This window comes from Nerophis lumbriciformis, linkage group LG24, assembly GCF_033978685.3.
Source record: "Nerophis lumbriciformis linkage group LG24, RoL_Nlum_v2.1, whole genome shotgun sequence".
Taxonomy (NCBI): Eukaryota; Metazoa; Chordata; class Actinopteri; order Syngnathiformes; family Syngnathidae; genus Nerophis; species Nerophis lumbriciformis.
The window spans coordinates 14,372,501-14,399,867 of NC_084571.2; the positions used below are offsets into that span (position 1 = coordinate 14,372,501).

Consider the following 27,367-nt stretch of genomic DNA (forward strand, 5'->3'; position numbering starts at 1 on the left):
AAATCTTGAAATGAAGGGCCTTTAATGGCCAAAACATGAACCTGGACAACATTTTAACAGCTGGTTGGCTCAGATTTTATTCTTTTCATTGCATTCACATGCAGTGGACAGTGGACATTTTAGCTTGAGTATTAATGTAGTATCTGAAGCACCGTCTCCACGTGTGTTTTTTGACAACAGGGTTATAACCTGGACACGTTAGCTCGTCGGTATGAAAACAGATGATTGTTATTACGTCCGTCTGCCCCGGACCCAGAGTCAAACAGCGGCGGTGTTAATGAAGCAGCGTCAGGCTGCTCACCGTCAGTGAAACGCTCGGTGAAATCGCGGATTAACGTTAAATATATGACGAGCCGCGAGCGATGCAGCTATAACCTATCTACCATAACCTATATTACCCTCGTATTTTGATCCGGTCCGTCCGTCCGTCTTCGTCTACTTCGTCTTCGTCTTCTTCTTCTTCTTCTGGCCCACCAGGTGAATTAAGTGCTATTGGCGGAGTTACAATGCATAGTAGGCTACCGCCACCTACTGCACCGGAGTTGTAACTACAAGGTACATTCGCAGACAGAGTCCCATTGCTTTTATGAGCGGTCGAGCGAGTCAAAAGCCGAAAAATCCATTTGTGGCGGACGCAATTCTTTCGTGGCGGGCCGCCACAAATAAATGAATGTGTGGGAAACACTGTATATATATGTGTGTGTGTGTGTGTATATATGTATGTATATATATGTACTGTATATATGTGTGTGTGTGTATATATATATATATATATATATATATATATATGTATGTATGTGTATATATATATATATATATATATATACACATACATACATACATACATACATACATACATACATACATACATACATGCATGTATGTGTGTGTGTGTATAATTATATATAAGTAGTTACTTTACATGCAGTCAGCTTTTGGCCCCCGGCCAAATGTTTTTAACCCAATGCGGACCCCATGTCAGAAAGTTTGGACATCCCTGTCTTAAATGACCCCAAGCAGGACTGTGGTCACCTCTTCTCATATTCATGAGTGGTTATAGGAGGGTGTCAACCAGGAGTTCTTAGCCTTTTGACCTTGAGGACCAACTTTTCCACTAAAGAGTGCCCCACTTAAATGTTACCACTGAATTAGTAATCTTACTCCAGATTTTCGTCGTATACAATAATTATGTCTAACCAACTCAGTTTACCACCTCGTCAAATGATATGAAATCACAATTAATTTTTCAACAATTTAAATTTTTAGACTTAGCTCAGACTGATTACAAAAATAAGTAATAACCAAGTTACTGCGACTTATAAATAACTGATAGAAGATACATTTTTACATACAATTTATATAGTGCTGAAATAAATAAACTTAAAAATGAATGTTTCTTAAATTGTCAATAAAATTAAATGTAAAAAAAAAAAAAATACAGCTTCACCACTTCAGTCATAATTTTTGCGCTTGTAAAATGTTGACTTTAGCTACAAACTTCTTCTGTTTTTTTATTGTCTTTTCTGCCACAAGTGGTGGACAAGTGTATTACAACCGAATCCCGCCGCGGCCCATATGGACCGCAACAGATGTTTTTTAGTGGCCCAACAATGAGCCCCATGGTTAAGAAACACTGGTGTGACCAACAGAGTTGGTATTGGGTTTTTTGTCCACAGAGGTAGAAATGGTTCATTTGTTTGTAGTTATTCTGATAGAAAACATTTGATGTTTACTCAAAGTATTCACTATGTATGACGTATGTCTTGTTGGCGGCAGGATAAAAACTTTGAAGCTCCTCCGAAGATGAAGAAGAGCACGGGCATCCCTCGTTCCTTCATGTTTGAGGTGGACGACCCGACCACCAAGGGGGCCATGCTGACCAACTGTGGACGTTACGCAATCCCTGCCATAGATGCGTGAGTGAGCTCTGTGTTTGGCAACATCGTGGGATATTTCAAGGTCGATGCTTTCAAAATGAAGAGGTCAGACCATCGGCAGTATTTTTCACGCGTGAAGCGATGTAGCGACACAACCATTGACGTTCGGTTTCAGGCCTTGTTTTCATTCAAAGAGTTCCAGTATTTACCACCAAGAAACATTTTTAAACACATTGTGTTTGGTTGTGAAATTGTGGTATGACTTTTGTAAAATTGGGATTGGTGCTCACCTACATAGTCTTCTGTTGAGTAAGACAGTCAAACCTGAGGTGAAAAAACTGTCTTGATCATGTCAAATAGGAACTATTCAGCGCTTTAGTGTTTGTCTTCCAGGTAAGTAAGTGTTTATATGTTTACAATGAAGCGCCGTACAAAACATGCGTGAATAAAAACAGCAATTAAGTTCAAACAACAAACAAATGTCAAATGTACCCTCTTATCAGGACATGAACAGACATTCTATGGTTAAGTTAATTCCGAACATGCGCATATTTCACATATTTCTTTTTTCTCATGGCATGTCCGAAAAGGAGTAGAAAGAACCACAGCTTATTTAATCATATACCTTTTTTTCCAGTTCTCAGCAGTTACTAACACTTTAGTTCACATCCTGTTCTCAATATGTAACACAAATGAATAATTAAGTAGTTAAGTATGTTATTTACATAATGAGATTAATAAAATGATCTAATTTTTAGCAAGTATGGTAAGTTTAGTGTAATCAGATGTGGCTACATTTACTCAGTTACATTTACTGAAGTAACTTAAAGGCCTACTGAAATGCGATTTTCTTATTTAAACGGGGATAGCAGGTCCATTCTATGTGTCATACTTGATCATTTTGCGATATTGCCATATTTTTGCTGAAAGGATTTAGTAGAGAACATCGACGATAAAGTTCGCAACTTTTGGTCGCTGATAAAAAAGCCTTGCCTGTATCGGAAGTAGCAGACAAGTAGCGTGACGTCACAGGTTGTGGAGCTCCTCACATCTGCACATTGTTTACAATCATGGCCACTAGCAGCGAGAGCGATTCGGACCGAGAAAGCGACGATTTCCCCATTAATTTGAGCGAGGATGAAAGATTTGTGGATGAGGAAAGTGAGAGTGAAGGACTAGAGGGCAGTGGGAGCGATTCAGATAGTGAAGATGCTGTGAGAAGAGGGTGGGACCTGATATTCAGCTGGGAATGACTAAAACAGTAAATAAACACAAGACATACTGTATATATACTCTATTAGCCACAACACAACCAGGCTCATATTTAATATGCCACAAATTAATCCCGCATAACAAACACCTCCCCCCTCCCGTCCATATAACCCGCCAATACAACTCAAACACCTGCACAACACACTCAATCCCACAGCCCAAAGTACCTTTCACCTCCCCAAAGTTCATACAGCACATGTATTTCCCCAAAGTCCCCAAAGTTACGTACGTGACATGCACATAGCGGCACGCACGTACGGGCAAGCGATCAAATGTTTGGAAGCCGCAGCTGCATGCATACTCACGGCACCGCATCTGCGCATCCAACTCAAAGTCCCCCTGGTAAGAGTCTCTGTTGTCCCAGTTCTCCACAGGCCAATGGTAAAGATTGACTGTAATCTATTCCGGGAATGTAAACAATGAAACACCGGCTGTGTTATCCGGCACAACAGTCAAGGGGTGCATTCTACGGTGGGGGTGCGTTATCCGGCACAACACCTGCCGCAATACACCGCTTCCCACCTACAGCTTTCTTCTTTGCTGTCTCCATTGTTCATTGAACAAATTGCAAAAGATTCACCAACACAGATGTCCAGAATACTGTGGAATTTTGCGATGAAAACAGACGACTTAATAGCTGGCCACCATGCTGTCCCAAAATGTCCTCTACAATCCGTGACGTCACGCGCAGACGTCATCATACCGAGACGTTTTCAGCAGGATATTTCGCGCAAAATTTAAAATTGCACTTTAGTAAGCTAACCCGGCCGTATTGGCATGTATTGCAATGTTAAGATTTCATCATTGATATATAAACTATCAGACTGCGTGGTCGGTAGTAGTGGGTTTCAGTAGGCCTTTAATTGTACTTGTCAGTGACATACTTTTTACTTTTACGCTACTTTTGCTTTGTCACATTGACTTTTATTCTGATCGCTACCTTTATTGATATCATCATTATATAAAAATAGCTACTAAATAAATCAGAAGTTAATCACCAGTTACTCAGTACTTTTTCCACTGAATGAATACGGTACTTTTTATCTTTACTTAAGTCGTATTACCATAGAGCATTGCTTCTCAGTTTGTTTGTGTTATGCCCCCCCAGGAAGAAGAAAACATTCTGCCCGCCCCCTCATCTATCCGCCATGACTATAAATAGTATCATTTGTCTATAAAACAGTGCACCTCTGCATAACATTGTGTCCTTATTAACATTAAAGGGAAAACAAGAAAGAAGTAAAGATCAACAAATAATAACTTTATTAACACTGTTTTTACGACTGGAACAAGAAATTTCTTTATCTAAACTATAAACATTTTTGGAAGAATTGAACATTTGATGCTGAAAAATAAAATGTAATAAACTCAATAAATAATGATATATTCCAGTTGATCAGCAACATTGACTAAGGAGACAAAACACTTAAGTCTACAAAACAACAATGAATAAAACATTTTGTTTGATCAAAATGAGGAAGTCAGGATGAATGTTTTACTGTAAGGGTCCCGCCTCACTATTTGAGAAGGACTGCCATAAAGTAACGGTACTTTACCCACCTCTCTCCGGCAGGTTAGACTACGGTTCTTCTCACTGGGCTCTCTAAACCAGCTGTAAAGCAGCTGCAGTACATCCACAATGCTGCTGCTCGAGTCCTGACTAGAACAAGGAAATACGATCATGTTAGTCCAGTGTGTAGGTCACTGCACTGGCTTCCTCTTGCTCAGAGAACAGACTTTAAAACAGTCCAGCTTGTGTACAAGTTTTTTCATGGCCTTGTGCCAAAGTACATCTCTGACATGTTTGAACAATACCAACCATTTCAGGCTCTGAGAACCTCAGGGAGTGGTCTCCTGCTGACATGTTAGAACCATATGAACCATCTCAGCCTCTGAGAACTTCAGGGAGTGGTCTCCTGCTGACATTTTAAAACCATATGAACCATCTTGGCATTTAAGAACCTCAGGGAGTGGTCTCTTGGTGACATGTTAGAACCATATGAACCATGTCGAGCTCTGAGAACCTCCTGCTGACATGTTAGAACCATTTGAACCATCTTGGCCTCTGAGAACCTCAGGGAGTGGTCTCCTGTTGACATGTTAGAACCATATGAACCATGTCGAGCTCTGAGAACCTTCTGCTGACATTTTAGAACCATATTAACCATCTTGGCCTCTGACAACCTCAGGGAGTGGTCTCCTGTTGACATGTTAGAACCATATGAACCATCTCAGCCTCTGAGAACCTCAGGGAGTGGTCTCCTGCTGACATGTTAGAACCATATGAACCATCACAAGCTTTGAAAACTTCAGGAAGTGGTCTCCTGCTGACATGTTAGAACCATATCAACCATCTCGAGCTTTGAGAACCTCAGGAAGTGGTCTTCTCCTGTTGACATGTTAGAACCATATGAACCATCTCGAGCTTTGAGAACTTCAGGAAGTGGTCTTCTGCTGACATGTTAGAACCATTTCGAGCTTTGAGAACCTCGGAGTGGTCTCCTGCTGACATGTTAGAACCATATGAACCATCTCAGCCTCTGAGAACTTCAGGGAGTGGTCTCCTGCTGACATTTTAAAACTATATGAACCATCTTGGCATCTAAGAACCTCAGGGAGTGGTGTCTTGATGACATGTTAGAAGCATATGAACCATCTTGAGCCTCTGAGAACCTCAGGGAGTGGTCTCCTGTTGACATGTTAGAACCATATGAACCATGTCGAGCTCTGAGAACCTCCTGCTGACATGTTAGAATCATACAAACCATCTTGGCCTCTGAGAACCTCAGGGAGTGGTCTCCTGTTGACATGTTAGAACCATATGAACCATGTCGAGCTCTGAGAACCTCCTGCTGACATGTTAGAACCATCCTGGCCTCTGAGAACCTCAGGGAGTGGTCTCCTGATGACATGTTAGAACCATATGAACCATCTCAGCCTCTGAGAACCTCAGGGAGTGGCCTCCTGCTGACATGTTAGAACCATATGAACCATCACGAGCTCTAAGAACCTCCTGCTGACATGTTAGAACCATATGAACCATCACAAGCTCTGAGAACCTCCTGCTGACATGTTAGAACCATATGAACCATCTCAGCCTCTGAGAACCTCAGGGAGTGGTCTCTTGCTGACATGTTAGAACCATAAGAACCATCTCGAGCTTTGAGAACTTCAAGAAGTAGTCTCCTGCTGACATGTTAGAACCATATGAACCATCTCGAGCTTTGAGAACCTCAGGAAGTGGTCTTCTCCTGTTGACATGTTACAACCATATGAATCATCTCGAGCTTTTAGAACTTCAGGAAGTGGTCTCCTGCTGACATGTTAGAACCATATGAACCATTTCGAGCTTTGAGAACCTCAGGGAGTGGTCTCCTGCTGACATGTTAGAACCATATGAACCATCTCAGCCTCTGAGAACTTCAGGGAGTGGTCTCCTGCTGACATTTTAAAACTATATGAACCATCTTGGCATCTAAGAACCTCAGGGAGTGGTCTCTTGGTGACATGTTAGAACCATATGAACCATGTAGAGCTCTGAGAACCTCCTGCTGACATGTTAGAACCATATGAACCATCTTGGCCTCTGAGAACCTCAGGGAGTGGTCTCCTGTTGACATGTTAGAACCATATGAACCATGTCGAGCTCTGAGAACCTCAGGGAGTAGTCTCCTGCTGACATGTTAGAACCATATGAACCATCTCGAGCATTGAGAACTTCAGGAAGTGGTCTCCTGCAGACATGTTAGAACCATATGAACCATCTTAAGCTTTGAGAACCTCAGGAAGTGGTCTTCTCCTGTTGACATGTTACAACCATATGAACCATCTCGAGCTTTGAGAACTTCAGGAAGTGGTCTCCTGTTGACATGTTAGAACCATATGAACTATCTCGAGCTTTCAGAACTTCAGTAAGTGGTCTCCTGCTGACATGTTAGAACCATATGAACCATTTCGAGCTTTGAGAACCTCAGGAAGTGGTCTCCTGCTGACATGTTAGAACCATATGAACCATTTCTAATTGTGAATATGACTACTGAAAATATTTTATCTTCACTGATTGATTTTAATTAAGTATACACTTAAATAAAGGTCATATATAAGTTTGTATTTGATTAACGGAAATAAATACTACCAATTAGTAGGATTGTCAAAAAAAATAATTCAGATTCTTTTGTTTGTTATTGCCTTTACTGCCACACGGGGTGGAAAAGTGTATTACAACTGAAATAAACACATTTGTATTCTAACAAAACGTAAACTCTGATAATTGCTTCCAATAAAAAGATCCCCCTGATCAAGAACTCCCTTGGTGCTCTGGGTGCATCTGTTAAAAGCAGCTTCAGAAACCTTGGGGTTGTGTTGGATCAGTCCAAGTCTTTGGAGGGTCACTGTTGTCAACTGACCCAAAACTGTTTTTATCACCTCAGAAATATTTCTAAAGTGAGAAATTAGCTGTCAAAATTGGATCTGGAAATGATCATTCACACGTTCATTTCATCTCGTATTGGCTATTGCAATTCTCTCTTCACTCTTTTTAACAAGTCAACGCTAAAGAGACTTTAGACGGTACATAAGGCAGCTGCCAGACTTCTGACCGGTGCACCCAGGACAGTCCATATCACCCCCATTTGATCCAGTCTTCATTGGCTTCCAGTCAAAGTCCACATTGAGTTTAAGATTTTAGTCCTGACTTTCTGTGTGTTGCATGGTGACTTGTTATGCTCCTACTCCTCCGGTCTTCAGGCCAGGGTCTTCTAAAGATCCCAAAAACTCATTTTAAAACCTGTGGAGACCTGGCATTACAGGCTATAGCTTTCAGACTCTGGAACAACTTGCACCAGTCCCTCCGTGATCTTGACTGTGTTGAAACTTTTAAGAAACATTTGAAAACTTCTTTTTAGTAAAGCTTTTAGTTAATGCACCTTTTAACTATAATTTTTAATCCACTTTGTATCCTTTTTATGATGTTGCCCCTGTTGTTTTCATTGAATTGTTGTACCTATGTTTTGTACAGCGCTTTGTGATTTTATCTGTGAAAAGCGCTTTATAAATGAAATGTACTTACTTACTTCCGCTAGCGTCCCAACAATGGGCCCCATGGTTAAGAAACACTGAACAAGGTGTGACAATTCTGTGTGTCCACAGTGAGGCGTACGCCGTGGGCAAGAAAGAGAAGCATCCGTTTATCCACCAAGAGCCTGAGCCAGAGGAGGAGAAGCAAGCCGTGCCTGAAGAATTGAAGTGTCTGATCTGTGGTGACCTGCTGGTGGACGCCGTGGTCATTCCCTGCTGCGGGAACAGTTACTGCGACGACTGTGAGTACTTCAGCCACGCCACTCTTGGAATATACTTTGGCATTTGAGCCGCTTCTCTCTCGGTAGGTATTCGCACCGCCCTGCTGGAGTCCGAGGGACACGTCTGTCCCACCTGCAACCTAGCGGACGTCTCCCCCGACTCGTTGATCACCAATAAATTCCTCAGACAGGTAAAGCAGTGTGAGCGTAATTCGCCAAGTGCGGATGATTGTATTCCACGGTGGCTTCCCCCAGGCTGTGAATAACTTCAAGAAGGAGAACGGCTACAGCAGAAGTCTGGGAAGGACGTCTGCCGCTCCCCAGTCCCTGGGTGCCGCGCCAACACCGAGTCCTGTGCCCCACAAGATCCACCTGCAGAACAACAGACTGCAGGTCAGCCAACACCTCCACTTTTGGATGTTCTTCTTACCTATTTATTAAAGACAAAACTTTGTGACCTACGTTATTGGTACAGAAGTACCTCAACTTGCGCTTCTATCACCGAGCCCAGCACATCAGCCCCGCCCATTGAAATGAACGGATTCATTTAAACACAATTTGAACATATGTCTTAAGTCACTTTTAGAAATATTGTATGAAAAACAATACAATAGCTTCAACAGCTTTTCCACTACAGAAGGTCCCTAATATGAACCCTTAGTCATTTTACTCTTGATTTGAATGGTATTCAATAATTCTATTTAGCCTATTTACCGATTACGACTTTGTCAAATGATATGAAAGCATGTTATAAATTTAAAAAAAAAATGTACCAATGATTGTCACATGTGTGTGACAGTCATTGTTCTCTGTATTTGACCCATCACCCTTGATCACCCCCTGAGAGGTGAGGGGAGCAGTGGGCAGGAGCGGTGGCCGCGCCCGGGAATCATTTTTGGTGATGTAACCCCCAATTCCAAGCCTTGACGCTGAGCGCCAAGCAGGGAGGTAATGAGTCCCATTTTTATACTCTTTGGTATGACTCGGCCGGGGTTTTAACTCACAACCTACCGATCTCAGGGCGGACACTCTAACCACTAGGCCACTGATACAAAGATTATCATCAATGATTATGTCAGGCTGGTTACCAAAATAAACACTAACCCGGCGATTCTCCACCTGTGGTACCTTACGCGGTACACCAAATAATCATTTCATTAAATAACATTTATTGGATTTGATTCATTAATAAAGTACAGTGTTTTATTTTACTATATTCAAACAGTGTTACTGTTCAAATTGTGTGTATTTACAGTGGCCAAAATGATTAGATAATAGGGCTGTCAAAAAAAAAATCTATTTTCGAATTAATCGCAAGTCTTAGGTGTAAGGATTCTTATTCGATTCAAAAAAAATTAAAATTTGATTTATTTTATTTTTTTAATATTTTTATTTTTTATTTTTTTATTTATCCTGTCAATCTAATCATATTGTTGATGTAGATCACAGGTGTCAAACTCAAGGCCCGGGGGAAAAAATGCTTATTTTAAACTTTGATATTATCTGATTGTGCCAATTATATTATTATATACTGTATTGCAAAACTATTTTTGTGAGATAAAAACAAATGGTTAAATATCTGCTGGTCACCTTTTTTATGATTTTAAAGCAAGTTGTACATAAAAAAAATCTAATGATCAAATGCATATGCATTTCAATTAATCATGATTAATCACAGGTTATTGCCCGCATACAAAATGATCTATATCTGCTGTACAGATTTACTGTAGAAAAGAGAAGTGTTGGATACTTCTCTTGTATTTTAAATGTATTTTATTCATATTTTATTAAACAAAACCAGTTTTCTTTTAAGTAATATAGAAATTTATCAGAGCTGTTATCTATTTTATGGATAACAGCTGGCATAGAACTGGCACCCATTGTTATTAAGAAAACTATTGATTTTGAATCGAGAATCGATTTCGAATTGAATCGTGTGTTGCCCAAAGATTCCAAGCCCTATTAAATATACTTGTTAAATAAAACTTTTTTTTAATGAACACTTAGACCGACTATGCCCCCAGCAGGTTCAACCATGTCGGGCAGGTATTCCAGGAGTCCAGACAAAAAACAGCACCTGGTACTCCAGGTTGGGGGTTGGGCGTGGGGCCACAAACGACAATGGCGAGCGTCTTGATGACTTCTGCATGACCAACAACTACGTCATCGGTGTAGGGCTGCAACAATTAATCGATTAAATCGATTAAAATCGGTTATAAAAATAGTTGGCGATTAATTTAGTCATCGATTCGTTGGATCTATGCTATGCGCATGCACAGAGGCAATTTTATTTGTATTTAAAAAAAAAAAAAAAATTAATTTTTTTTTTATAAACCTTTATTTATAAACTGCAACATGTAGAAACAGCTGAAAAACAATAATCAATATAAGTATGGTGCCAGTATTCTGTTTTGTTTTTTTTCAATAAAATACTGAAAAGGATAGAAATGTAGTTTGTCTCTTTTATCCGATTATTAATCGAAGTAATAATCGACAGATTAATTGATTATCAAATTAATCGTTAGTTGCAGCCCTACATCGGTGGTACCATCTTTCCACACAAAACAATCCATAAACTCACATGGAAGTCACCTGACGGTTCCACCACCAACCAGATTGATCACATCTTGATCAATGGAAAGTGGCCTAGGTCTCTCCAAGACGTTCGAGTTTATCGTGGAGCCGATGTCAACGGCGACCATTACCTTCTAACAGCCATTATCAAGCTGAAACTAAGGAAAGCGCAAAAGCGGAGTCAACGTAGGAAACATCTTGATGTAGCCAAACTAAGATGCCCCAAGACCAACAAAAAGTTCTGCCTGGAACTGAAGAACCGCCTCAGTGCTCTCGCCAAACCTGCGAACAAAGACTCAGACACCCAAGGCAAGTGGGAGAACATTAAAAAGTCTTACGTAGGAGCAGGCACCAAAGTCTTGGGCTATAGAAAGAGAGGGAACAAAGAATGGTTAACACCTGGCAAAGAATTGAAGAAAGAAAACAGCTGAAAGCCAAGATGCTTAGCACAAAATCGCACAGGCTCCATGAGCAGGTCCGGAAAGCCTACAAGGAAAAGGACAGACAGGTAAAGAAGAGTGCAAGGAGTGACAAAAGGGCCTTTGTTGAGGGTCTAGCAGAGAAAGCTGAGTGTGCAGCTGCACAGGGTGAGTTGAGTACGATTTACAAGATCACAAAGCAACTCGCAGGCAAGTACAACAGCCAGCCGGCCACTGTTAAAGATAAACAGGGCAACATCCTCACCACTGAGAGTGACCAGATCTTGAGATGGGTTGATCATTTCCGTGAGGTACTCAACTGCCCGGAGCCAGATGATCCTGCCAACCCTTCATCAGCAGAAAGTCTCCTTGACATCGAGACCACCACCCCCAAGTAAAGAAGAGGTTACATTTGCCATCAAAGCCTTGAAGAATGGGAAAGCCGCCGGCATAGACTCTGTCTATGCAGTGATGCTGAAAGCTGACCTTAACACCTCTGTCAATTATCTCTCTTTAAAGACATCTGGGAGAAGGAAGTAATACCTCAAGACTGGGACAAGGGCCTGATTGTCAAACTCCCCAAGAAAGGAAACCTCCAAAATTGTGACAACAGGAGGGGCATCACGCTGCTATCAGTACCATCTAAGGTCTTCTGCAGGATTTTACTCGGCAGAATCGATTCCACTATTGATCAGAAGCTACGGCAGGAACAAGCAGGGTTCAGGAGAGGAAGGGGCTGCATAGATCAGATGTTCGCTCTGAGGAACATTATCGAGCAGTGTGTAGAATGGAACACTCCTCTGCACATCAACTTCATCGACTTTCGCAAAGCCTTTGACAGCCTACATTGTGACACCCTATGGAAGATTGTTGGGGCCTATGGAGTTCCTCCAAAACTGGTCACTCTCATAGGGATGTTCTACCGTCACTTTGAATGCAGCGTCATTGTTAATGGTGAGCCATCTACATGGTTCACTGTGGAGTCTGGTGTGCGGCAAGGGTGTACTATTTCCCCCATTCTCTTCCTAATTGCCATAGACTGGGTCATGCGGAATACAACTGACAGACCCAGGGGTATCCAGTGGACTTTGTTCTCCCAACTTGAAGACCTAGATTTTGCTGATGATCTTGCTGTCCTTGCACCAAAGCACATCCATCTGCAGGAGAAAACTGACAGACTGAACAAATTTGCCCAACAGGTAGGGCTGAACATAAATGTGTCCAAAACACAAGTGATGTGCATTAATGCCACTCCAGATGTACCAATCACAGTGAATGGACACGCTCTCGACTATGTTGAGAATTTTACCTATCTGGGAAGTCTCGTCAGTAAGGACAACGCTGCACAAAAGTACATTACAGCAAGACTCGGAAAGGCACAGGGTGCTTTTGTTGGCTACACACCATCTGGAAGTCCAAGCAATATAGCTTAAGAACAAAGGTCCGACTTTACAACAGTAATGTAAAATTTGTATTGTTGTACTGCTCGGAGTGCTGGCGAGTAACATCCTACGACATGAAAAAAGTCGAAGCCTTCCACAATGGATGCCTCAGGAAACTGTCGAATCTTCTGGCCCGAGAAAATATCCAATGCACATCTATACAAGAAGACCAAGTGCAACAGTGTGGTGCTAGAGATCAAATGCCGCCGATTCCAATGGCTTGGGCATGTTCTGAAGATGGACCAAGACCGCATCCCGAACATCGCACTACGTTGGACTCCACCTGGGAAAAAGAAGCAAGGCCGGCCCAAGAACACGTGGCAGCGTATGGTGACAGCTGAGCTGAAGGAGATGAACCTAACCTGGGGCAAGACACAGCATGTTGTTCAAGACAGGTCCAGATGGAGGCAGATCGTCGAAGCCTTATGTCCCGACAGGGACGAAGAGGATTAAGTTAAGATTATGGTGATACTTGGCGAGCCAAGTGTTTTCTGAGGGTGGTACTTGGTGAACATCGTTTGAGAACCACTGGACTAATCAAATATACTGCAAAAGAAGGGACTATTCAATTGATGAAAAATATGTTTATATACCACTACGAAGGGTCAAAGTTAATACATTGTAACAAAATGTATAATAATATATGTTAACTAAACTGTCAGTAAAATTAAAGTGTGAATGAAAACACAGCTTTACCGCTTTAGTCATAATTTTTGCGCTGAAGAAACTTCTATGACTTTAGCGCCAGACTTCTTCTGTTTGTTTATTTTCATTACTGCCACAAGTGGTGGAAAAGTGTATTACAACTGAAACTGATGTTTTTGCCATAGAATGCAACAACAATAACATTGGACAGTATTGACCTCTTTTAGCAGACTTCACAGGATTTAGAAATAATTTTAATCTCTTATGGTACCTCTGTATCAAAATGTCATCTTTTTTTCCATTGTGCCTATCTGGTATGCTGCACCATTTGTTGTTGTTTATTGTGCCATATACCAAGTATGGGTGCTGGGCCGCACTTTCGACAACCTGCCTTGCCATTTAATTTGTGTTTTACTGACAATAATCTCCTGTTGCCTCTTTTCTTTTCAACTACGCCCTGCTGCCTACAGTCTGAGATCAGCCAGCCTGGGGCTCATTCTGCAGTCAGCCTACCAAACCAGCTACCTTCCAAGTACGTATGCAACCACATCAATCAGCACTTTGCACCTTGTGGAGCCTGAGAAGGTCATTACATTCCGAGAACTAGGGTTGTATATTATTTTTTATATCGCTATGCAGACTGGTCGCCAGCCAATCGCAGAGCACGTTTAGTAGTCAGGTCACTTACAAAAGGTAAACATGCTAAGCTATAGGCTACCAGGAGCTAGCAGCTACACAATGGCTAAGCCCTCAATAGCACACAAGCTAGACATAGGTAATAATCATTGAACAATAAAATGTGTCAATAGAAACAAGTATCAAATAATTATACACTGCCCCAAAAAATTAAAGGAACACTTTGAAAACACATCAGATTTCAATGGTGAAAAAAAAATGTCGGAAATCTATACTGATATGGACAGTTTAATGTCTCAGGAACAAAAGGGTGCCACATCTTTTGATGGAAATAAAAGTTTTCAGCCTACAGAGGGCTCAGTATATAGACACCCCAAAAATCAAAGTGAAAAAATGATGTGGCAGGCTCGTCCATTTTGCCTAAATTCAATTTCTGCAACTCAAAATTATTTTCAATATCTTGTGTGGCCCCCATGTGCTTGTATGCATGCTTGACAACGTCGCGGCATGCTCCTAATGAGACGACGGATGGTGTCTTGTGGGATGTTCTCCCAGATCTGTCTAAGGGCATCAGTGAGCTCCTGTAAAGTCTGAGGAGCAACCTGGCGGCGTCTGATGGACCGAAACATTATGTCCCAGAGGTGTTCTATCGGGTTTAGATCAGGTGATCGTGAGGGCCATTCAATTGTGTCAATTCCTTCATCCTCCAGATACTGTCTGCATACTTTTGCCACATGAGGCCGGGCATTGTCGTGGACCAGGAGGAACCCAGGACCTACTGCACCAGCGTAGGGTCTGACCATGGGTGCAAGGATTTCATCCCGATACCTAATGGCAGTCAGACTGCCGTTCTCTAGCCTGTAGAGGTCTGTTCGTCCCTCCATGGAAATGCCTCCCCAGACCATCACTGACCCACCACCGAACGGGTCATGCTGAAGGATGTTGCAGGCAGTATAGCGCTCAAAAGCACAGGGCGCCAGTGGCGGACTTGCCAATTCTGGTGTTCTATGGCAAATGCCAATCGAGCTCCACGGTTCTGAGCAGTGAGCACAGGGCAAACTACAGGACGTCGTGCCCTGGGCCACCCTCGTGAAGTCTGTTTCTGACTGTTTGGGCAGAGACATTCACACCAGTAGCCTGCTGGAGGTCATTCTGTAGGGCTCCGGCAGTGCTCAACCTGTTCCTCCTTGCACAAAGCAGCAGATATCGGTCCTGCTGATGGGATGAGGACCGTCTACGGCCCTGTCCAGCTCTCCTAGAGTAACTGCCTGTCTCCTGGAATCTCCTCCATGCCCTGGAGATTGTACTGGGAGACACATCAAATCTTCTTGCAACAGCACGCATGGATATGCCATCCTGGAAGAGTAGGACAATCTGCGTAACTTCAGGAGGGTTAAGAAATCGCCTCATGCTCCCAGTCGTGATAATGACTCTTGCGAAAGCCAACACTTGTGGAAAAACAGTTAAAAAAGATCAAGAGGGAGGAACTTGAAATGGCCTCCACCTGCAAAACCAGCCCTGTTTTGGGGGCCATCTCGTTGTTGCCCCTCTAGTGCACCTGTTGTTAATTCCATCAACACCAATGCAGCTGAAACTGATTAACAACCCCCTCTGCCACGTACCTGACCAAAACCTTATCAGAAAAGTGCAATTGAATTCATGCCATACCCTGATAAAAAAAACTGTTCCTTTAATGTTTTTGAGCAGTGTAGTTGCATATTAGAAAGCACAGTGGAACCTCGATTTACAAACCTAATTGGTTCTTAAATCGAAAAGTTAGTATAGTGAATCCAATATCAAGTCTGTATTTTAGTGCAGGTGTGTTCTCTTTGAACACAATATAAAGTGATATACACGGTACTGTATATCAAAGAAACATAACAAGGCGATAGATCAATCTTCTCTAAATTAACTAACCAAAACAACAACAACGACAAGCTGAACTGTCCTGTGTGCGCCGCTCTGCCAACACGTGCACACACAGAAGTCTCTTTGGCGTCCTCACAAACAATCAGAAATCACACAAATCCATAACTTTAACAACCATATTGCTACAATAATACACATTTTAAAGAAGTAATATCCACTTACAGTAAATCATATTGGCCAAATGTCCTCATGAGCTGCTCCTTTGGCCCACAAGAGGAGAGGAACAACGGATAGAGTGAGAGAAGTGAGGCGAGAGGTAGTCTTCTCCGCTGTAAAATAAGTCCGCTTTGGCATATTTTTCTCAAAGTCTGTTCTCATCACAATGAAAAACCTGCTGTGGTACAAAGCCCGCCTCCTCAGTCTCTTTAATACAAGCTAGCACAAAATGGCTGCCAGCGGGACATAAAATGAATGAATGAAGCGTTCGCACTAAAAGTGGGGGAAATAATCAATTAGATGCATTGCAATTAGGACATGGACGATTATAGAATCGATTAGTAAACGTCAATTGATTTATTTATTGTAAATAAAGTAAAGCAGACCGTTCTAAAATGTGTCCTCATCGAGAGATCTGACCACTTCCTTTACTATCCGGCATTTATGTTCCAGTTTTGCACACATTTTCATTAATTTAATAATTAATTTAACAGTTTCTAATACCAAATTATTATTTTTTTTACGCTTATTTAGTGAAACGAAAATAAATGTAAAACTGCATCAATATACATAAATTAAAGATGCATCAATAATCAACATTTAATCCAATCGTAGCTCCTGAATCATAATAGACTCGTGAGTAGGGATGATGTTCGAAACCGGTTCTCCCGGTTGTTCGATAAGAAAAGAACCGATTCCATGGACTCGAATCCCTTTTTGAGAACCGGTTCCCGTTATTGAGGCCACTATAGTAAAGAAAAAGAGTTGGTTCTTTATTTGAATCCCTGGGAACGAATCCCTTCCCGCATTTCCTGTGGCACGTCATAGGAAATGACCTAGCTCAGTCATTCGGCGCCAGATACAAAAGCAGCAACAGTGGACCGGAAAAAACGCTCCAAGGCATGGCTTCAATTTACAAACAAATACGACGAGGAAACGGCAAAATGCAATTATTGCCAGGCTTCGCTCTCATGTAAGGGAGGAAGTACAACAAGCATGTTGAAACATGTTCAGGCTGTACATAACCTGAACGTTCGAGAACCGTGGCGTGTCTTCGACACGTGGAGAAGCAGCGACAGAGATGACGAAGCAAGCCCCTCTTCCTCTGCTTCAACCTGCAGTGCCGGTGAGTAACTAACGTTAACTGTTGTCGGTTAATTTCCATATTTGCTCATTTGTAGTCTTTAGGTTACCTCTTACTGTATGTCAACCAGGACTGCAGTAATGTTAGCTAGACAAACGTTACCTAAGCATAGTCAGTGGCTAACGGTAACGTTAACATTAGCCTTTTTGTATGTGTCTGATAACGTTAACGTTATCTTGTAGCCTACACCACTACAGAGTTTGCAGGTCTGTCTAATAAACCAGTGCTTTCTTTCTTTCTTTAGTTTATTTCGTACATAAACACACTTACAGCATAACACATCACAGTTTCATATCATTTCACTTTACATCAGGGGTGCCCAGACTTTTTCTGCAGGCGAGCTACTTTTCAATTGATCAAGTCGTGGGGATCTACCTCATTCATATATATATAATTTATATTTACTAATATTGTTAACAAGTTAAAGGTGTTTAAAGATAATACAAGCATGTTTAACAGATATACCGGTAGTTAATATTGTTAACAAGTTAAAGGTGTTTAAAGATAATACAAGCATGTTTAACACATATAGTTAATATTGTTAAGTTAAAGGTGTTTAATGATAATACAAGCATGTTTAACACATATAGATTCCTTTCTTTCATGAAGACAAGAATATAAGTTGGTGTATTACCTGATTCTGATGACTTGCATTGATAGGAATCAGACAGTGGTGCTGATAACGTCCGCATTTTCAAATGGAGGAGAAAAAAAGTCCTCCTTTCTGTCCAATACCACATGAAAGTGGTTGGTTTTTGGCATCTTATTTGTCCAGCTTCCATACTCCTTTATAATAATAATAGTAATACATTTTATTTATAAGGCGCCTTTCTGGGCACGCAAGGACACCGTACAAAATCAAAACAATAAAATCAAATTGGATAAAAACAACAATAATAACAACAACAAAGATAGAGAAGAAAAGATGATTGCAATGAATAAGCAGTCAGGAATAGGTGTGTTTTGAGTCTTGATTTGAAGAGGGATATTGAGTCTAAGTTACGAAGGTCTGGTGGCAAAGAGTTCCAAAGATGTGGGGCAGAGCGGCTGAAAGCTTGGGCACCCATGGTGGACAGTTTAAATAAAGGGACAGTAAGATGGATGGATGAAGAGGATCTTAGGGAACGTGAGGGCGTGGCGACATGGATCAGGTCAGAGAGATATGATGGAGAGAGGTTATGGATGGCTTTGAAAGTGAGGAGAATTATTTTAAAGTGGATACGATGTTTGATGGGTAGCCAGTGGAGTTGCTGCAGAACAGGGGTGATGTGCTGGATTGAAGGGGTTCTGGTGATTATCCGAGCTGCAGAGTTCTGGAGAAGCTGAAGTTTGTGAAGTGACTTGTGAGGGAGACCAAACAGGAGAGAGTTGCAGTAGTCCAGGCGAGAGGTGACCAGGCTATGGACTAGTATGGCAGCAGTATGTGGGGTAAGGGATGGGCGAAGACAATTAATGTTCCGTAGCTGAAAGTAAGCAGAGCGGGTAATGCTGTTTATGTGGGCTTGAAAGGAGAGTGTGCTGTCGAGGATGACACCCAGACTCTTGACTTGGGAGGAGGGGGAGACCGAGGAATTGCAGAGAGTAATGGACAGGCTGTTGGTTTTGGCGAGAATGGTTTTTGTACCGACAAGTAGGATTTCGGTTTTATTACTATTAAGTTGAAGGAAATTGGATGAGAACCACTGCTTGAGTTCACTGAATTAGTCAGTAAGGGAGGAAGAGAGGCAGTTGGTTTGGTGGAGATGTAGAGCTTGGTGTCATCCGCATAACAGTGAAAATGTATTTTAAATTTATGGAAAATATTGGCAAGGGGAAGAATGTAAATGATAAAAAGCAGGGGACTGAGAACAGAGCCCTGGGGGACACCAGAGGAAACGGGAGACGGAGGGGATCTAAATGAACGGAGTTGAACAAACTGAGTGCGGTCGGAGAGATATGATCTAAACCAGTGAAGGGGTGTGCTTGTGATGCCAATACTGTGCAATCTATGGAGGAGGACAGTGTGTGAAATGGTGTCAAAGGCTGCAGTGAGATCTAAGAGGATTAGGATAGTGAGAAGACCAGAATCAGCTGCCAGGAGGAGATCGTTTATGATTTTTACTAGTGCTGTTTCAGTGCTGTGCAGGGGGCGGAAACCAGACTGGAATTGTTCATATAGGTTCTTTAACTGTAGGTGGGAGTGAAGTTGGGAGGAGACAGTTTTTTCACGAATTTTTGAGATGAATGGCAGATTTGAAATTGGACGAAGATTATTAAAATGATTTGGATCTGAGCCTGGTTTTTTCAAAATTGGTGTTATGGCTGCTGTTTTGAAAGCAGAGGGAACAATTCCAGTAGTGAGAGAAGAATGGATGATATTGGTGATGAGGTGGATCAGTGAGGCGAGGCAGACTTTCACCAAAGCAGTAGGGAGGGGATCTAAAAGACAGGTGGATGGCTTGGATCGACGGATAAGTGCAGTGATGTCCAACTGAGAAGGCAGTGAAAAACTAGAAAATGAATGGATGAGGGAGGCAGGGGGGTGAACTGGGGTTGAGGAGAAGAAGAAGGAAGTTGTTGGTGAATCTGGGTGATTTTGGAAATAAAAAATTGCGTAAGGGAACAACAAAAAGAAGTTGAGGCCATATGAGAGGGAAGTGAGTGCGGAGGATTTGAAATTTTGCCAAGAATAGAAAAAAGTGTCTTGGAGTTGCCTTCATTAGAACTGATTAGAGTTGTGTAGTAGGATGATTTGGTGTTGTTTAGGCAGTCTTTGTAGTGTTGAAGGTGTTGGATGTACATGTCCTTGTGTACAGTGAGACCAGTTTTTTTGTAAAGACGTTCAAGTTGGCGTCTCTTTGTTTTTAACTTGAGGAGTGTGGGAGTAAACCAGGGTGCAGAGTTGGTGAAAGAGACGCTTCTGATTTTTTCTGGAGCCAGCATGTCCAGTAGATGATGAAGATTATTGTTGTAGTAGGTGACCAGTTCATCGGGAGAGGAAAGAGAGTCACTGTCGGGGAGGCTGTAAATGGCGGTGGAAAGAGTGTCAGAGTTGATGTCCTTGATTTTGCGAAAACAGATATTGCGGGGAAAGGTAATTGTAGAAAAACTTAATTTGACAGTAAAATATACTAGTAGGTGATCGGAGTAAGGTAGTGAATTGGAAGTGGCATTAACAACATTTACACCTGAACAGCAAACCAGATCAAGTGTGTGTCCTTTACAGTTGATAGGGAAGTTGATGTACTGCTGCAGACCAAAGCTTTGAAAACAGGATGAAATACACTTTACAAGAAATACATTGGCGGCAAACTCCGTAGCTTGCGAGCTTGTGCACGCCAGCTTTCTGAGACTCTTATTTTGTTAGCGCAGGCAGGATGAAGCAGAGCTTTTATGGTGCAACTGTGCAGTCGGTCTTTGGAGTTTTGACGACAGGTACGGCTCCTGAGTCTGTTGACATAAAAAGTGTTTCTCGCCTTCCTGTCGGTAATTTTTTCTTAATAATGAGCTGGCAGCAGCCAGCGTCATCTGAGAAGACCCTCGGGTGCCGTGAATGTCAATCAAGTGACGAAAGTGACGTCATAGTGAAGATTTATGATCGCTCATTTTTAGGAATATTTTTTTAATGCCTGGGTGGCTGACACACCCTCCGCGATCGACCGGTAGCTCGGGATCGACGTAATGGGCACCCATGCTTTACATCATGTCCGAAAAGGAGTAGGAAGAAGTAAAGCTTATTTAATCCTACCTCTTTCGCACTTCAGAGCGTTTACAAATATATACATCATTTACTGACCTTTTTATAATAAAATAACATCTGTGAATTAGTATATACAACAGTTTTGTAATATGTAATTAATTAATTCAGTCATTATTTATATACTGAGAGGAAGAATATCTTATTTTCAATAAGGTTGAAAGTATTTCTCATAATTCTTCTTTGTACTTTGTAAGCACTATTAATTTGAACAACCTCTTAAAGTGGATCCATATCAGTACCATGTTTAACTTCATTACTTAGTCCATTCCATCATTTAATTCCACATACTAACGCTAAAGACTTAATAACAGACACCCTACTCTTCACATTCAGCTAATTTCCCCCCTAATTCTATGCTATGTCTATCCCTCATTTTCCCTCCAGGACAAGGACGTGCAGTCATTCCTGGAGGAGGCCACACTGATGGACCCCAGAAGGTTTAGATACAAACTGGAGGAGGATGTCGTCAAACCTATCTGTGTGTCCAAGCTAGTTCCACGCCAAGTGAAACGTGTTTTTTCCACCTTTGGCAACACAATTAGCGAAGAGAGGGTCAGACTTGATCCTGAAAAAGCAGACATGCTAATTTTTTGGAAGAAGAATTGTTGATTGATGACTGTGGTGTTCTTAGTGTCATAGTGTGTGTAGTTAGTATGTTCCAATAGCAGCAGAAGTGCACTTTTTGGAGAGCTGTATTATTTTCAGTTTTGTGCCCAAGGGACTGATTTTATTCAACACTATATTATTATTTATACACCTATAGTGATCACAGAGACAGGTTGTTTTTGTGTTACTGTATATATTCGTTTTTCTGAAAAATCCCACTTAAAATACTTTGGGTAACAACAGTCAATATTTATTTATTTTATTTTATTTTTTTAGGGGGGTAACAACAGTATATATGTATTTGTTTATTTTATTTATTTCTTATAAAATAAAAGTGAGCTTTTGTTAAACCAAATATTGTGTTTTTTTCCATATACAACAACCTATCTGGATTCGATAAGAGAATCGATAAGGAATCGGTTCGATAAGAGGATTCGATAATGGGCTCGAACTCGATAATTTCTTATCAAACATCATCCCTACTCGTGAGGTGCCCAAAGATTCCCACCTCTAGTTCGCACACAGAGGAATATTTGGGTGCGATTACCACAATTACCACTCCACTTCAACTTAAAGGCAGCGTAAGTCCATTCCAGATGGTTAATAATAAATAGGTTAGTGTTTTTCATAGCTACCATTGTTGGACTCTTATCAAACATTTTCTAACATTCCACACTCAAAAATCAAGTATGTATGATTCCTGCTGATACTAATATTGGTATGGTATGAAAGTAAGTGGAAAAGTTGTATTGACCCCTACTCGCATCTGATTCCAGTTCTTACCTTTGACTTCACTGACTGTGACCAGAGTGGTTGTGTTCACGATGATTGTTTTGTTTTCCTTAGTGAAAGTGAAACAAAGAGACAAGATCCTTTGGTCCCTTCTGTGCTGCCATCAAACCAAGCTTCCACACCTGTGAGGACACACTCACTTCCTCTTTGTTTTGGCATTAAAGTGTGTGCTTGATGTGCTATTTGTGTGTTCAGGTTCACACCGACCCCAAGCAGCACGCAGGTGAGAACGTGTTTCAACACTCACCTGGGAAAGTTTCTATTATTGAATATAAAATGCAGTGAAAGGTTTTTACTCGCGTCTAACTATTCATAAGTATAAAAAACATTTTCTGCAAGTAAAAAAAAGATTTGCAAGTATAAAAACAATGTAATTAAATAAAAAAGGTTTGCAAGTTTAAAAACTAATTTCTACTCCTGTAAAAACATTTTGCATGTACAAAAACATTATTTTTTCAATTGAAGAAACGATTTAAGATTATAAAAATGTTCTACAACTTTAAAAATGATTTGTAGGTATAAAAACTATTTTCTTCAATAAAAACAGATTCCCAAGTTTAAAAGCAGCACCACCTGTAGTTGTAGAGTGTGAATTACGGGTGCTGTGAGTGGATCACGCTGGGTGGAATATTACTGCCAAAAAGTTTTAACTTGTTTTTTTAATTGAACGCTATTTCTTTTTGCATGTGAATTGTTGGGCCTGTGTAAAACATTTTAGTGTGTTTGTGGAGTTTTGGCAGTGATTTCACGGCATAATTAATATATTTAACCAGTTTTTTCTCCCTCCATTGAAAGGTCCAGGCCCAGGCAGCATGTACAGGTCAGTGCAGCTGGTGTCTTTGAGTTTATGTACAAGTCTGAAGTCCAACCACAAACTTGTCTTCTCCCAGCAGCTCCTCCTCGTCTTCAGTTTGTCCCACTGGACTCACCGCTGAACCCCCCTCCTCATCCCACCCACCTGCTCTGCCTCCTCTGTTCTCCAGCCATCACTTCCATCCCTTCCACTCAGGTCAGCGACACCCAAGTCATCCCAACTGGACTCAGCCGAGCCCTCAGGTGCCCCACATGCCTCCCCTCCTGCCCTCCTCCATGCCTCCCCTCACCCAGAGGGACTGGTTCAGTCATCAGCACCAAGAGAGAGAAAGGTAACCACGGCGACACGTCGTCTTCATGCTCACCTCTTAGATTGTCCGCCTGCGTCCGACAGGTGTCCGCCTGCGTCCGACAGGTCTTCGCACGCACGGTCCTCCCGCAGACACTCCTCTCGTTCCAAGTCCAAATCCTCTCGCTCTTCCAGCAGATCCAGTCGATCCCGGTCCAGATCTCATGGCAGATCAAGGTAATGAGACTTGATACAGATCTGATGGAGATTAGAGCTCAGCATGAGATGTAAAGAAAGAGTGGGTGATACTGGGGGTGTTGGTATCCATCCCAACTGAACATTATTGTGTAATTATCACAGAATAATTACCAAATTTTCCGGGCTAAAGAGCGCACCGGTATATAAGACGCACCCACAAAATGTTCAAAGAAAAAAATATTTTCCATATATTAGCCGCACCGGACTACAATTCGCAGATATATAAGTTGTGAAATTAGTTATTTATACAAAAATATTCTTATTTACATACCTTAATTGTTTCCAAACAATGTCTGTAACACGGCAGTAAAACGGTTGATCAGACAAAATGTCAGTCATCGTCATGGACCCACTAGCTGCGCAAGCTAGCTCTCCAAAACAGACTCAATAACTCCCAGGTGACGTTTTGGTGAATTTACTGAGGAATTTGTGAAACTGAAACAATATAAAAATAATGCCATAGTAAGTTAATAGTACTAACACAGACACTTGTAAATGTGTAAATATTAGCTAATGCTAACGATGCTCGCTTCAGCATATTATAATATCACCATGAATTGATTAACGTGGACCCTGACTTAAACAAGTTGAAAAACGTATTCGGGTGTTACCATTTAGTGGTCAATTGTACGGAATATGTACTGTACTGTGCAATCTACTAATAAAAGTTTCAATCAATCAATCAGCACGTACAAATATGCAAGCAAACACTCCTACAGACATCACACATGGGACGCTTTAGTAAGTAAGAATTGTTTTAGTTATATTGTAAAGCTTACAAACGTTACTTGGAGTGATAAATGAAGAAGAAACGCTATGGATCTATGGATATCTGGGAGACTAACACTAAAACAAACACTAAATACCCGTAAATGTAAGGACACCTGCAGTTGGCAAACTCATCCATAAAATGGCGCCATAGCACAAACAATAAAACACTTTTTTTTAGGAAAAATCCATAAATTAGCTGCACTGTCTTATAAACCACAGGATTCAAAGTGTAAGAAAAAAGTAGCGGCATATGGTATAATTTACTGTACGTTGTATTTTGATCATTTCCACAGTATCAATCAATCAATCAATGTTTATTTATATAGCCCTAAATCACAAGTGTCTCAAAGGGCTGCACACGCCACAATATCATTTTTATTTTGTAATTGCAGTTATTTTCAAAACTAGTATTTTTTTCTCTGTGGACATTGAGGCTGTTGGGTTTGTACACTCATGTTGCTTCTAAACGAGAGAGTGACCGATTATCAGCAAATTATTGGTATCAGGCTCTTTTTTTTTTTTTTTTTCACAAGGAACTACATCAGCAGAAACAATGTATACACATATGATACCACTATTTAGCATCATTAGTCAAGTACATATTAGTAAGCACTGCTCAAGCACCTTTTGTCCTGCATGGAAAAAATCCCTTTTGGCTGGAGCCCAATTTTTCTTTATTTTATTAATTTAAGAATAAAAATTACCGTCATTGTCAATTTAACATTTTTGAGTTCAAAACTATTTCAGGAATTCCCATAATTCCCAGTTTTCCAAAGCCCTTTTTTCACTTGGTGCTGGAAAGTTTTCACAGTCCACATTTTTCAACCGTTTTTGACCATTCCACCTTCAAAACATTCCTCTTAGTTGGGACAACAAATGCTTTTATTTCTTCATACAAATTCCCGGTTTTCCCAAAATTCCAGGAAGTCTGAAATACCCATTCTCAATTTAAAATATTATTACGTCAACACGCTAGGATCAATATTTTCAAAAAGTTCCCGTTTTCCTGAAATTTCCAGGAAATTCCCATTCAAATGAATGGACAGATTCAGAGTTCTACAATGCCCTACATTCTCAAAATTGTGCGCCATTTTTTAAACCCAATTCCGACCTTTTAACCATCCACCCGCATTCTTCCAATATATTGAACACAAAAACGTTTTCCCTTTCTCAAAATTTCAGTTTTTCACGGAATTTTCTCCCCATTGACTGATTGCTTATTCCACATTTCTCACCCCATTGGAGTACCTTCCACCATCCACACACTCCACTCACTTTGGACAATTAAACAACCATTTTCCGAGTTCAAAACAATTCCAGGAATTCCCAGAATTCCCGGTTTTCCAAAGCCCTTTTTTCACTTGGTGCTGGAAATTTTTCACAGTCCACGTTTTTCAACCGTTTTTGACCATTGCACCTTCAAAACATTACTTTTAGTTGGGACAACAAACGCTTCTATTTTTTCATACAAATTCCCGGTTTTCCAGGAATTCCGAAATAACCATTCTCAATTTAAAATGTTACTACGTTAACACGCTCGGATTAATATTTTCAAAAATTCAGTTTTCGTGAAATTCCCTATTCAAATGAATGGATGTATTCAGAGTTCTACAATGCCCTAAATTCAAAAAATGTTGCGCCATTTTTTAAACCCGATTCCGACCTTTTTACCAACCCACACTCTTCCAATATATTGAACACAAAACAAGTTTTCCCTTTCTCAAAATGTCAGTTTTTCCCTGAATTTTCTCCCCATTGACAATGATTGGGCATTATACAATCTACTACATATCCCACATTTCTCAAGCGATTGGAACCCTTCCACCATCTACACCAGGGGTTTCAGACACGCGGCCCGCGGGCCAATTGTCGTCCACATTTTTCAGTCGTTTTTGTCTATTTCACCTTCAAAACCTTCCTCTTAGTTAGGACAACAAATGCTCCTATTTGTTCATACAAATTCCCGGCTTTCCCGAAAATTCAGGAATTCAGAAATACCCATTTCCAATTTAAAATTTACTATGTCAACACGCTCGGATAAATATTTTTAAAAATGTCCTATTTTCCTGAAATTTCCAGGAAATTCCCATTCAAATGAATAAAGATATTCAGAGTTCTACAATACACTAAATTCTCAAAATGTTGCGCCATTTTTTTAAACCCGATTCCGACCTTTCAACCATCCACCCACACTTCCATCCATCCATCTTCAACCGCTTATCCGGAATCGGGTTGCGGGGACAACAGCTCCAGCAGAGACCCCCAGACTTCCCTCTCCAGAGCAACATTAGCAACTTCCTCCTGGGGACCCCCCATCTGGTCCTTGGCCTGCCGCGGCGTCTCCTCCCAATGGGACGTGCAACGAGGACCTCCCTAAGGAGACGCTGCCCGAACCACCTAAGCTGGCTCCTTTCCAAGCGAAGGAGCAGCGGCTCTACTCAGAGTCTCACTCGGGTGACTGAACTTCTCACCCTATCTCTAAGGGAGATGCCAGCCACCCTTCTGAGGAAACTCATTTCGGCCACTTGTATCCGGGATCTTATTCTTTCGGTCATGACCCACACTTCATGACCATAGGTGAGAGTAGGAATGTAGATAGCTCGGTAGACCGAGAGCTTTGCCTTCTGGCTCAGCTCTCGTTTCGTCACAACAGTGCACATGTTTTCCCTTTCTCAAAATTTCAGTTTTTCACGGAATTTTCTGCCCAT

General features: G+C 41.2%; 1 protein-coding gene across 2 annotated transcripts in view; it reads left to right on the top strand.

Moving 5' to 3' along the window:
• LOC133620273 (uncharacterized) overlaps positions 1 to 27,367 on the top strand; it is a 94,137-nt gene that overhangs the window by 47,722 nt on the left and 19,048 nt on the right. The window contains exons 7-16 of one of the 2 annotated variants that reach the window (XM_061981610.2): positions 1,777 to 1,916; positions 8,298 to 8,467; positions 8,534 to 8,637; positions 8,702 to 8,839; positions 13,997 to 14,058; positions 22,583 to 22,652; positions 22,724 to 22,751; positions 23,324 to 23,348; positions 23,419 to 23,673; positions 23,736 to 23,867. In XM_061981610.2, coding sequence (XP_061837594.1) covers positions 1,777 to 1,916; positions 8,298 to 8,467; positions 8,534 to 8,637; positions 8,702 to 8,839; positions 13,997 to 14,058; positions 22,583 to 22,652; positions 22,724 to 22,751; positions 23,324 to 23,348; positions 23,419 to 23,673; positions 23,736 to 23,867 — 1,124 coding nt within the window. The remainder of the gene's footprint in view (positions 1 to 1,776; positions 1,917 to 8,297; positions 8,468 to 8,533; positions 8,638 to 8,701; positions 8,840 to 13,996; positions 14,059 to 22,582; positions 22,653 to 22,723; positions 22,752 to 23,323; positions 23,349 to 23,418; positions 23,674 to 23,735; positions 23,868 to 27,367) is intronic. The other variant, XM_061981611.2, reaches the window with a different exon arrangement.